We start from the raw sequence: 13579 nt of genomic DNA, 5'->3' as shown, positions 1-13579 counted from the left end.
CACATCTTCTCCAGTTTTCTCAGAGGATAGTGGTGGTTCAGTCCATTTGTCATTGTTTTCATCTCCATTCTTTCACCTTAACATCACTTATGTCTGGTGTTCAGTGTGCTCAGCTATGACCCTCATGAGTGTTGGGGGTGGTTGGTAAATGGCTTGTGTGTTCTCTGACTGCCTCTCCTCCTCTCGCTCACTCTCTCTCCCCATCTCCTCTCTCCCTGCTGTCACCAACTCCATTTCAACCTCTCTATTCAATCCCTTCTTGACTCATCGCCCTCCTCCCCTCACCCACCCTTCTTCGTCCCAATCTCCCATCTCTCAGGGAACATCGACCGCGGGCGCAGCTCGTCCTTCCATGAGGTGCGTGGTCTTCGGGAGGCTGAGATGAGGGCGGCGGCCGACGAGACGTCCAGCAGCAGCAGTGGCAGCAGCAACACCGTCCTGCAGCGACTCCTCCAGGAGCAGATGCGCTATGACGAGGGACGCAACTACCAGCTGGCCATGCAGCAACAGCAGGAGCAGCAACGACAGCGGCAGCAGCAGGAAGGAGGGGTGAGCGGGGGCTACCCGGGCCAGGCAGGCCCCAACGACGACCGGCATGACTCCATGGTGCCCCACATCGCCCGGCAGGAGCCCCAGGGACAGGAGCTGCAGGCGGACAGTGGCATGGAGAAACTGGGCTCCCGCGGTGGGGGTAGTAGTGGAGGAGGGATGAGTGGTGCTGGGGGAGGTAGCGGCCAGGGCCCCAACCCAGAGGACTTACCCACTTACGAGGAGGCCAAGGTGCAGTCGCAGTACTTTCGCGGCCACCCGCACCACCAGCTACATCAACAACAACAACAACACAACAACAACAGTTGCCTCCGTCGGTGGGCGCAGCATTTTATGTGACAGCCGTAACCAACAATGGCAAGGTGCGTACGGAGGGGCGTCCCACGGTTCAGCGTCTGAGCAGCGGGGGAAAGGTGCACCAGGACGACGGGCTCAAGGACCTGAAGCAGGGCCATGTGCGCTCCCTCTCCGAGCGCCTCATGCAGCTCTCGCTTGCCACCAGCGGGGTCAAGGCCCACGCCCCTGTCACTAGTGCCCCTCTTTCCCCCCAGCTGCCCCCTCCGGGTCCGCCGGGGGACTACTACAAGCCCTCGGGCCAGCACCGGGGCCCCCCACCTGACTACCCCTTCAAGAACATGGGCTCCTCTCCCAAACAGCTGCCGCAGCATCAGGAGCAAGTAGGGCACTATTACCAGGACCATCGGCCAAGGGAGCAGGGCAGGAACGAGGTGCCACACGTCCGCTACCAGTCGCCGCCAGAGTACGGCTCCTTCAGGTGAGTAAGATTAACAGCCCTCTCCCCTGTACTGACTCACTGGCTGTCTGACTGTCTGAAGGAACATCATGCCTGTCTGAGCTATATCACTTTTACGATAGTATCAAACTTTTAATAGTGCCATGTTGTTGATGTGGCTACCAGTACTTAAGTAACAAAAACTGATACAGTCTTGTTTAATTGAATGACACACACCTGGCTCAGCTGAGAAACACACTCCTAACATGACCCTAGAGAGACAGACTGCCCTGTGTCTGCTGGCTATTTATTTAAAGTCTCTTCTGGGGTGGCATCCAGAACTTCAACAAATGACATACCCACTGTGTCTTGAGCAAGGCAACATGATTGAGAGCTTCTCCTCTAACGTTCGTAGGGGTGATTTTGGCTTTTAGGGGTGATTGTGACTTGGGGTCATTGCCTACACACACACACACTGCTAGAGGGTGACTTACTTGTCCTATCCATATATCATTCTGTCTGCCTGCCTGCCTGCCTGGCCGCCTGCCTGCCTGGCCGCCTGCCTGCCTGTCTGCCTCCCTGCCTGTCTGCCTCCCTGCCTGTCTGCCTATCTGGCTGCCTCCCTATCTGGCTGCCTCCGACTACCTGCCTGCCTGCCTACCTACATCCCTCCCTACCTGCCAGGCTGTCTGTTTAGGTGAACAGGTTTCTTGATTAGCTGGAAGGCTGATGAGGAAGGCCTGTTGTTTCTCTCACACACACTGAGCCAGTTGTCGGGATAGAGGGGATAGACACATCCGGTTCTGCCTGTTTCCCCTCCTGCTTGATCATTTGTTTACCTGAAAGTAAATAATTGGCAAACAGCTATGAATACCGCAGCATTTTAATCATCAGCTGAAACCTGTGGCGACACGATCGTTCGCTCTCTGATGACGTCTTATGTAGACAGGAATGTTTGCTTATTTCCAAAGTGGTTCACAATAGTTTTTTGGTCAGTTGAAAAAAAACTTGTTGGCTTATGGCAGGTGAATCACCATAGTTTACATTAAACAGATAGTATCATTGTCCATGTTTTGCCTGGTGATATATTTATATAAACAAGCACTAAGATAGAAGTTATGCTAATATCTATGGACTGTTAGTCAGCTGTGCTTGAGTGACCCCAAGACCCACATACAGTCAACAAACGAACATTCCATTAGTGTTAACCTCTCTGATTGGCTGTCGTGTCCACAGGTCCAATAAGGAGAGCTCCGTCCACTCCCAGAGGTCTGTCCATCACCACAGCCCCACCTCCTCGGTCACCTCAGTGGGCTCTCTGTCCCGAGCCCAGTCCTCCACCCTCAGTAGTCTCCTCAGCGCCTCCCACCCCTCCCACACACACCCCCACCCCCAGGGGGACCCCTACGCCTCCATGGCTCCCCGAAGCCCCCAGGGCCCTGGATCACACCAGGGAGACCCATATTGTCCCGTGCCCATGCACCCTCCAATTCAGAGGGGCCACGGCTTCCCACACGACCCCTACGGCTCCACCTCCAGGATGCACCACCAGCAGCAGCACCACCAGTATCAACAACAACAGCAGCAGCAGCAGCAGCAACAACAACAACAACAACAACACCAGCACCAACAGTACCACTCCCAGTCATCCCAGGGCCACCCTCCTCAGCACTACCCCCACCCCCAGGGGGACCCCTTCGCCATGATGTCCCGGGCCCAGCAGATGGTGGACATGGTGTCAGAGGAGAACCGGCTGCTCAAGCAGGAGATGGAGGTGTGCTGCGAGAAGGTCACCAAGCTGCAGAAAGTAAGTGGGACAAATGTAGATCTGAAAGTTTATAAGCAGTATGGTTATAGTTCTACCTTCTGCCATATTGCATACACCAATCCTTTTAGATCAACACGTGCCTAAGGGCTAGCCCCCCCCCCCCCCCCCCCCCCCTTATCTCCCTGGTCAGTTGGAGACAGAGATCACGCTGGTGTCGGAGGCCTATGAGAACCTGGCCAAGTCATCCACTAAGAGGGAAGCTCTGGAGAAAACCATGAGGAACAAGCTGGAGCTGGAGGTGCGCAGGCTGCACGACTTCAACAGGGACCTCAGAGGTGAGAGGCCATAAACAGCTGGAATATCCAAGGCATGCATAGTTTAATGTTCAAAGGATACCTGTTCATGGATTTATGGCAGTAGATTAAACCTATTCCATGCATTACTTTTTGTGAGCAAAAAGTGTCCTTTCTGCATTGGATTTAGATTACTTCAGTTTAGCCTGCATATTTGTTCAGTAATATGTATTTATTCATGTTCAGAAGCCAGGCTTGGTTTGCATTGATTCCATTGTTACGTTTGATTTAACTGGACTTTCTGAGGACTATCCAGCTTCCACCAATTCCATCTGGTCCAATTTTATAAGCATTTGACTAGAGTGCTGTGATGTTGTTGAAACTGGTGTTGTTCATAATGTCACTATTGTGTATTGACTAGGGCTGTGACCGTATTATTGTCATGACCGCAGTAAAATTCCACATGACTGTTGAGACACACGAATCTCCTTTTATGCACTCTGGACATGCTTTGGTAGTACCCAACTGTCTAACTACCATCAGGTCCTAATGGTCTGGTACTCGGAGATCTATTGTCCCTCTAACATCAATGCAAATCACAGCAGACACCTATCCTCAAAACAGTATGTGCTTTTAAAACTCACCTCACTGTGATTGATCAATTTGAAGAAAGAAGTTCAACAACAGGTTGAAACTGAGTGGAAAACCTGGTCGTTGTGGATACTGTTTCAAAGCTTAACACAAATAAAATGGACAGCACTTTATAAGGTGATGATTAATTCAAAACACCCATACGCATAGGCCTAATATATGAGTCCAAGCCTGAGAAAAAAAAAAATAAATAGAATAGACTGTGCCGTTATACAATACATAGCCTACCACATTTTACGCACGGCAGAAAATCACAAAAAAAGCTGATTTTAAGATGTCTTTGGTACATAATTGGTCTAGCCTATACTCAAATTCAACTCATTCTAGTAATGGCCTTGGAGTGTGGACTGTATTATTATGCATACTGGATGGACTGGTTACTTTATGCTACACGCCAACCTTTCTATCCATGAGTCTGGGAGAGAACATACAGACCTAGACCATGCTGTTGGTTCATTGACTGTAATTTTACATTTAACCTTTATTTAACTAGGCAAGTCAGTTAAGAACAAATTATTTACAATGATGCCCTATGAACAGTGGGTTAACTGCCTTGTTCAGGGGCAGAACGACAGATTTTTACCTTGTCAGCTCAGGGATTCAATCTAGCAACCTTTCGGTTACTGGCCCAACGCTCTAACCACTAGGCTACCTGTACAGGGCGGCTTACAGACTTAGCCTACAATTATAGTGAATTTGTATTTGATTTTGAATAACCTAGTAGTGGGGCATTTGTTATATGTTCATAATGAATAGGCTGACACATTACCTTTAGCTACAGAATATCTCACCACCATGCATTTCCATCTCCTCTCTCTCCTTCATTCCTTTCTCATTCCTTTCTCCAGCACGCAGAGAGAGGGGCTGTCAACAGTTTAATGAAATATGTTTTGCTATAAAAACATGTTACTATCAATGTTCCCGAACCGATTTCACTTGGCTCCCCAAATTAAACGGTGTGTAGTTGCAGGCATACGGTTGGAGAGCCCATGGCATACAGAGTTTGGGCGGAGTATCACCTGTGGTGCAGCCTCTTGGAGTACATATGGATGACATGTCCCCCCCCCCCCCCCACTGTTCCCTCCCATTTGATAATGGGCTATTCTAAATCATTTTTTTTTTTTTACGTAAAGACGAGTTTAAATTGAGAATAGCCTGATGGGTGAAAATATGATAATTTGATGAGAGAACAGCATTTGCAGCCTGAGGCAAGGAACAGAGCGCAAGCTTTTTTTTATAGTCGCATCATGCTGCCCATATATGTGTTGATTTCTAAGACATTCTAAGGTTTGTTTTGTTCACAAATAAAGTTGCCAAATAACTCAATCTAGCATATAGGACATGTTTCGAATTATCACTTTTACGCTCAACATAGTCACTTCACATGCACACTCGCTCTGTAATGGGAAAAATATCCTTTCTATTATATTATTTTTACTATGAAATCATGTAATATAAAAATGGCACAGGATTTAGTGTCTTTAGGAGGTATACAGACCCCTTTACTTTTTCCACATTTTGTTACGTTACAGCCTTAATCTAAAATTTATTAAATTGTTTTTTTCCCCTCATCAATCTACACACAATACCCCAAAAACAGGTTTTTAGACATTTTGCTAATATTTTTTTATTTTATTATAATATCACATTTACATAAGTATTCAGACCCTTTACTCAGTAATTTGAAGCACCTTTGACAGCGATTACAGCCTCGAGTCTTCTTGGGTATGACGCTACATGCTTGGCACACCTGTATTTGGGGCGTTTCGCCCATTCTCTGCAGATCCTCTTAAGCTCTGTCAGGTTGGATGGGGAGCGTTTCTGCACAGCTACTTTCAGGTCTCTTCAGAGATGTTTGATTGGTTTCAAGTTCGGGCTCTGGCTGGGCCACTCGAGGACATTCGGAGACTTGTCCCGAAGCCACTCCTGTGTTGTCTTGGCTGTGTGCTTAGGGTCGTTGTCTTGTTGTAAGGTGAACCTTCGTCCCAGTCTGAGGTCATGAGCGCTCTGGAGCAGGTTTTCATCAAGGATATTTCTGTACTTTGCTGCATTCATCTTTCCCTCGATCCTGACTAGTCTCCCAGTCCCTGCCACTGAAAAACATCCCCACAGCATGATGCTGCCACCACCATGCTTCACCGTAGGGATGGTGACAGGTTTCCTCCAGACGTGACGTTTGGCATTCAGGACAAAGAGTTCAATCTTCGTTTCATCAGACCAGAGAATCTTGTTTCTCATGGTCTGAAAGTCTTAATATGGCTGAAGTCCCGGTAACGGGACCAATATGACAACAGCCAGTCGAAGTGCAGGGCGCCAAATTCAAAAAACAGAAATCTCATAATTAAAATTCCTCAGACATACAGTGGGGAGAACAAGTATTTGATACACTGCCGATTTTGCAGGTTTTCCTACTTACAAAGCATGTAGAGGTCTGTAATTTTTATCATAGGTACACTTCAACTATGAGAGACGGAATCTAAAACAAAAATCCAGAAAATCACATTGTATGATTTTTAAGTAATTAATTTGCATTTTATTGCATGACATAAGTATTTGATACATCAGAAAAGCAGAACTTAATATTTGGTACAGAAACCTTTGTTTGCAATTACAGAGATCATACGTTTCCTGTAGTTCTTGACTAGGTTTGCACACACTGCAGCAGGGATTTTGGCCCACTCCTCCCTACAGATCTTCTCCAGATCCTTCAGGTTTCGGGGCTGTCGCTGGGCAATACGGACTTTCAGCTCCCTCCAAAGATTTTCTATTGGGTTCAGGTCTGGAGACTGGCTAGGCCACTCCAGGACCTTGAGATGCTTCTTACGGAGCCACTCCTTAGTTGCCATGGCTGTGTGCTTCGTGTCGTTGTCATGCTGGAAGACCCAGCCACGACCCATCTTCAATGCTCTTACTGAGGGAAGGAGGTTGTTGGCCAAGATCTCGCGATACATGGCCCCATCCATCCTCCCCTCAATACGGTGCAGTCGTCCTGTCCCCTTTGCAGAAAAGCATCCCCAAAGAATGATGTTTCCACCTCCATGCTTCACGGTTGGGATGGTATTCTTGGGGTTGTACTCATCCTTCTTCTTCCTCCAAACACGGCGAGTGGAGTTAGACCAAAAAGCTCTATTTTTGTCTCATCAGACCACATGACCTTCTCCCATTCCTCCTCTGGATCATCCAGATGGTCATTGGCAAACTTCAGACGGGCCTGGACATGCACTGGCTTAAGCAGGGGGACCTTGCGTGCGCTGCAGGATTTTAATCCATGACGGCGTAGTGTGTTACTAATGGTTTTCTTTGAGACTGTGGTCCCAGCTCTCTTCAGGTCATTGACCAGGTCCTGCCGTGTAGTTCTGGGCTGATCCCTCACCTTCCTCATGATCATTGATGCCCCACGAGGTGAAATCTTGCATGGAGCCCCAGACCGAGGGTGATTGACCGTCATCTTGAACTTCTTCCATTTTCTAATAATTGCGCCAACAGTTGTTTCCTTCTCACCAAGCTGCTTGCCTATTGTCCTGTAGCCCATCCCAGCCTTGTGCAGGTCTACAATTTTATCCCTGATGTCCTTACACAGCTCTCTGGTCTTGGCCATTGTGGAGAGGTTGGAATCTGTTTGATTGAGTGTGTGGACAGGTGTCTTTTATACAGGTAACGAGTTCAAACAGGTGCAGTTAATACAGGTAATGAGTGGAGAACAGGAGGGCTTCTTAAAGAAAAACTAACAGGTCTGTGAGAGCCGGAATTCTTACTGGTTGGTAGGTGATCAAATACTTATGTCATGCAATAAAATGCAAATTAATTATTTAAAAATCATACAATGTGATTTTCTGGATTTTTGTTTTAGATTCCGTCTCTCACAGTTGAAGTGTACCTATGATAAAAATGACAGACCTCTACATGCTTTGTAAGTAGGAAAACCTGCAAAATCGGCAGTGTATCAAATACTTGTTCTCCCCACTGTACATGTGTCTTATACCATTTTAAAGGTAATCTTGTTGTTAATCCCACCAAAGTGTCCAATTTCAAATATGCTTTTCAGCGAAAGCACTACAAACGATTATGTTAGGTCACCACAATAAGCACAGCCATTTTTCCAGCGAAAGATAGTCACAAAAAGCAGAAATATAGCTAAAATTAATCACAAACCTTTGATTATCTTCATCAGATGACACTCATAGGACTTAATGTTACACAATACATGCATGTTTTGTTTGATAAAGTTCATATTTATGAACAAAAGAGTTTACATTGGCGCGTTACATTCACTAGTTCCAAAAACATCCATTGATTTTTGCATAGCCACATCGTTTCAACAGAAATACTCATCATAAATGTAGATGATAATACAAGTTATACACATGGAATTATAGATATACCTCTCCTTAATGCAACCGCTGTGTCAGATTTAAAAAAAACTTTACGGAGAAAGCAAACCATGCAATAATCTGAGACGGAGCTCAGAACAATAGCCAAATTAGCCACCATGTTGGGGTCAACAGAAACCAGAAAATACATGATAAATGTTTCCTTACCTTTGATGATCTTCATCAGAATGCAGTCCTAGGAATCCCAGGTCCACAACAAATGCTTGATTTGTTCGATAATGTCCGTTATTTATGTCCAATTAGCTACTTTGGTTAGCGCGTTTGGTAAACAATTCCAAAGTCACAAAGCGCGTTCACTAAAACGAGACGAAATGTCCAAAAGTTCCGTAACAGTCAGTAGAAACATGTCAAACGATGTATTGAATCAATCTTTAGAATGTTGTTAACATACATCTTGAATAACGTTCCAACCGGAGAATTAGATTGACTTCAGAAGAGCGGTGGAACGGAGGTCCTCATGTGAAGGCGCGTGTTCAATGCGTGGTCACCTCATGGCAGTGATTACTAATTCCTGTCTCCTTTGGCCCCCCTTCACATTAGAGTCATCAGACAAAGTTCTATTGACTTGACATCTAGTGGAAGCCGTAGGAAGTGAAAACTCATCCATATCTCACTGTAATTTCAATGAGAGCTTGGTTGAAAATCCACCAGCCTCAGAAAAAATTCAAACAGGAAGTGGAACTTCTCAGGTTTTTGCCTGCCATATGAGTTCTGTTATACTCACAGACATTAGAAACTTCAGAGTGTTTTCTATCCAATACTAATAATAATATGCATATATTAGCAACTATGACTGAGGAGCAGGCCGTTTACTCTGGGCACCTCTGTGCACCTTTCATCCAAGCTACTCAATACTGCCCCTGCAGCCATAAGAAGTTAACAGTCAATTACCGTGGGACCGGCAGACTTTTGCATGACAATAACCAGCTGACACATTTTCATGACCGGCACAGCCCTAGTATTGACTTTGGCACAGTGGAAAAGTACTGAGCAAAAGTAAGAGCAATCAATTGGTCGATCTGTCAATGAATCAATATGATCAATAAATTAGATATGTTAGTGTTTACAGGCAGTCCAAAGTCTCAAATTCATATCTTTACTATAAAGCAGACCATAGACCCTTAGCACTCCAATCCTCACACTCTGTTTCTGTAGGAATTTCTGAGCTGTAGCTGAGTGGGTGGGGGCAGTTTCATGTCTCTTGTCTCTACTTCACTGGGCTCTTCAGTCCTGTAGAGGAAAGAAAAACCTCCATTCATGGCTCCCTGCCCAGACCGGGTCCATGGGGAGATTCCAAGCTTTTACAACAAATCGCATAACTTTTTGGGGGGGTCTTTCCTTCCTCTCTTTTCCCCCCCTATTGTATTGGCAGCGGTACACATGTGAAATGGATCTTGCTCCACGTTTGGGGGTTTAAGCTAAACGTATACCCCAGTCATTGTTGTGTTTCGAGAAAGACGGAATGGAAATGGAACTGAATATTTGTTTCTGGAATGCTCTCTGTATGTTTCATGGCCCAGCCTAGTTGACTTGACACTCAACAAAATATTATTTTAAAGGTGCAAAATGCAGATATCGCTCTGCCATTTCCTGGTTGCTAAAATTCTAATAGTTTGCCTTATTTCAGTTTGACAAAACAAGCAATGTATAGTGTAGAGAATCATTGTACGATCTAAACCGCTGTGAAATATCTGTTCAATAATCCAAAATATTGGATTTTCAGCTGTTTTGAAGATGGTGTACAAAACAAAGTAAAAGAAGCAAAAACTAAACTTAAGCACGGAAAGCATAGAAATAGTCACATACAACAGATCTACCGCTTCTTAGACCTGCTTTCAATGAGAATGACAGATCTATAGCTCACATTTCTGTGTGCATTTGGTTGTCACCCGAAACGTTTGGCCCAGAAATAATGGCGTGTTTTGTTTCAGGACAATGTTCTCCTGACTCAATTCTTAACATACTTTTCAGTTCTTTCTTACTTTTTGGTTGTAGTTTACCTACAATAAGTAATTGTGATGTACATGGGATGGTGGGGTAGGGAGGGTTAGGAGGTTAAAGAGTTGTGGGACCGGAGTGGGTATAAGAGGACACTAAATAATATTTGGTGCCTGTTGTACTGATTCTGATATATATTTAATATGTGATGAATTTGCACCATGTTTTTAAATTACAAATAAATAATCCTCCATAGAGTATGATCACCACCACCACCTCCTCTGCGGGGAAATGTGCGCATATAAAAGTGATTTTATTTTTGCTTGCTCCATTTTGCCGAGCAACCGGGTCCCAAGGCGTTTAATGTGAGTGGAACGAAGGCTGGGATCTTAAGAACTTAGAGCCGTTCCACGTTGATTCCGGGCCTATAAAATTCTCTTCAGGGGATTATGAATTCCCTCCACCTCCATATTCCATGGGCTGTACGGCTACATTTACACAATCACAGAGCCGTGTGTTGAAAGTCTGTTTGAGCTGTTTAATAGCACCAAAATCCCCATACCCACCACGCATATCCTGCATATTAACTAGAGGCTGGTTACATGGAATGTGCAACTCTGCAAAGAGTTTAAGAGTGTTCTCTTTAAGGAGCTTTATTCCCGTTTGACCAGGTTGTTGCCATATTATGATCTAATTCCTGCAAATATTTGATTTACAAAAATAAGAGCATATTTATGTATGCGTGCGCACGCACAAGTGTGTGTGTGTCTCTTTGGCCACTAGGCCCTCAGGCTGGCTCAGACCTGACTTTGGCAATGCCATTCTCTGTTGCAGAGCGCATGGATACTGCCAACAAGCAGCTAGCTGCTAAGGAGTGGGAGGGAACGGAAGACAACCGCAAGACCATCTCTCAGCTACTCACCCAGAGTGAGCAAATCACTCACACTATCAGGGAACGCCAGGCTAGACCAAGCCTCTATGACATTCTACATCCACTCTGAACATACCTCTGTGTGGCCTCATCAGTTAGAAAAAGAACCAGGCAAAGGGTCTGGGGTTCATGTACTGTAAAAACATTACTTATTCACTACAAGTTGCATATTTTTAACAAAAATGACACACACACAAAACACTGTTTAAGATGTTTAGTTAATATGGAGAACGCCATTTAAAAAAAAGTCACCTCATGACAGAACTATTTTTAGGAAATGAAAGGAAGATCACTTTTTTTAAAGGGCTAGACCTCAGTGTGTTGTTTGTGTCTCCCAGACAAAGAGACGGTGCGTGAGAAGGAGAAGCTGGAGATAGAGCTGAACTCCCTGCACTCCTCCACAGACGACCAGAGACGACACATTGAGATCAGGGACCAGGCTCTCAACAACGCCCAGGCCAAAGTAGTCAAACTGGAGGAGGAGGTGAGGATCTGACTGTCATATGCTGTGTTTACACAGGCAATCCAATTCTGATATGTTGCCCAATTATTGGCAAAAGAGCTGATCTGATTGGTCAAAAGACCAATTATATTTGAAAAAGATCCGAATTAGGCTGCCTGTGTAAACGCAGCCATGATGTTCTCGCTGTTGCTTCATGAATAGATGATATCAGAAATGTCTTGGATACTTGACTACTTCCTGGCATTAGTTCAGTTGATTAAATGAGGGTATTTATGCCCCCTGGTGGACAAGGCATGAGTTTCTGTTGAGTGTAAAATAATCTAGCTACTATGTTCTGGAGGTCGACCGATTATGATTTTTCAACGCCGATACCGATTTATTGGAGGACCCAAAAAAGCCGATGCCGATTAATCGGCCAATAAAAAAAAAAATATATATATATATATTTGTAATAATGACAATTACAACAATACTCAATGAACACTTTGATTTTAACTTAATATAATACATAAATAAATAATGAAACATACTCAATTTGGTTTAAATAATGCAAAAACACAGTGTTGGAGAAGAAAGTAAAAGTGCAATATGTGCCATGTAAAAAAGCTAAAGTTTAAGTTCCTTGTTCAGAACATATATGAAAGCTGGTGGTTCAATATTCCCAGTTCTTCAATATTCCCAGTTAAGAAGTTTTAGGTTGTAGTTATTATAGGAATTATGACACGTCGACTATTTCTCTCTCTACCTTTGACTATTGGATGTTTTAATAGGCACTTTAGTATTGCCAGCCTAATCTCAGAAGTTGATAGGCTTGAAGTCATAAACAGCGCTGTGATTCAAGCATTGCTAAGAGCTGCTGGCAAACGCAGTAAAGTTTGAATGAATTCTTACGAGCCTGCTGCTGCCTACCACCGCTCAGTCAGACTTCTCTATCAAATCATTGACTTAATTATAATATAATAAACACAGAAATACGAGCCTTTGGTCATTAATATGGTCAAATCCAGAAACTATAATTTCGGAAACAAAATGTTTATTCTTTCAGGAAAATACAGAACCGTTCCGTATTTTATCGAACGGGTGGCAACCCTAAGTCTAAATATTGCTGTTACATTGCACAACCTTCAATGTTATGTCATAATTATGTAAAAATCTGGCAAATTAGTTCGCAACGAGCCAGGCGGCCCAAACTGTTGCATATACCCTGACTCTGCGTGCAATGAACGCAAGAGAGTGACCCAATTTCCCTAGTTAATATTGCCTGCTAACATTAATTTATTTGAACTAAATATGCAGGTTAAAAAAAATATATACTTCTGTGTATTGTTTTTAAGAAAGGCATTGATGTTTATGGTTAGGTACATTCGTGCAACGATTGTGCTTTTTTTCGTGAATGTTCTTTTGTTAAATCATCACCCATTTGGCGAAGTAGGCTGTGATTCGATGATAAATTAACAGAAGAAGATTGATTGTTTTTTATAAGATAAGTTTAATGCTAGCTAGCAACTTACCTTGGCTCCTTGCTGTAATCGTGTAACAGGTGGTCAGCCTGCCACGCAGTTTCCTCGTGGAATGCAATGTAATCGGCCATAATCGGCATACAAAAATACCGATTGTTATGAAAACTTGAAATTGGTCCGAATTAATCGGCCAACCTCTAGTATGTTCCCTGTCGTGTCACCATTAAGCTTGATAGCCTGAGAATATCAGTATTGAACCACAGTGTCATCATCCTATCACCTGGTATTGATGACGTCATTGGCTGAAGATGGGGTCTGGTATGTGTTGAGTTGTGATTCATGGGGTTGGTTTGGACTGTTTAAAAGATAAGACAAACTACTGCAAAATGGGTTGTTTATATT

At 44.3% G+C, this 13579-nt stretch overlaps 1 protein-coding gene across 1 annotated transcript in view; it reads left to right on the top strand.

Annotated features, from left to right (window-relative positions):
* LOC139531766 (angiomotin-like) overlaps positions 1–13579 on the top strand; it is a 56149-nt gene that overhangs the window by 31319 nt on the left and 11251 nt on the right. Inside the window, 6 exon segments of the mRNA XM_071328585.1 lie at positions 320–840; positions 843–1324; positions 2519–3089; positions 3241–3385; positions 11158–11250; positions 11593–11738. Coding sequence (XP_071184686.1) covers positions 320–840; positions 843–1324; positions 2519–3089; positions 3241–3385; positions 11158–11250; positions 11593–11738 — 1958 coding nt within the window.

This window comes from Salvelinus alpinus, chromosome 1 (genome assembly GCF_045679555.1).
Source record: "Salvelinus alpinus chromosome 1, SLU_Salpinus.1, whole genome shotgun sequence".
NCBI lineage: Eukaryota > Metazoa > Chordata > Actinopteri > Salmoniformes > Salmonidae > Salvelinus > Salvelinus alpinus.
This window is presented reverse-complemented; position numbering and strand designations above follow the sequence as displayed.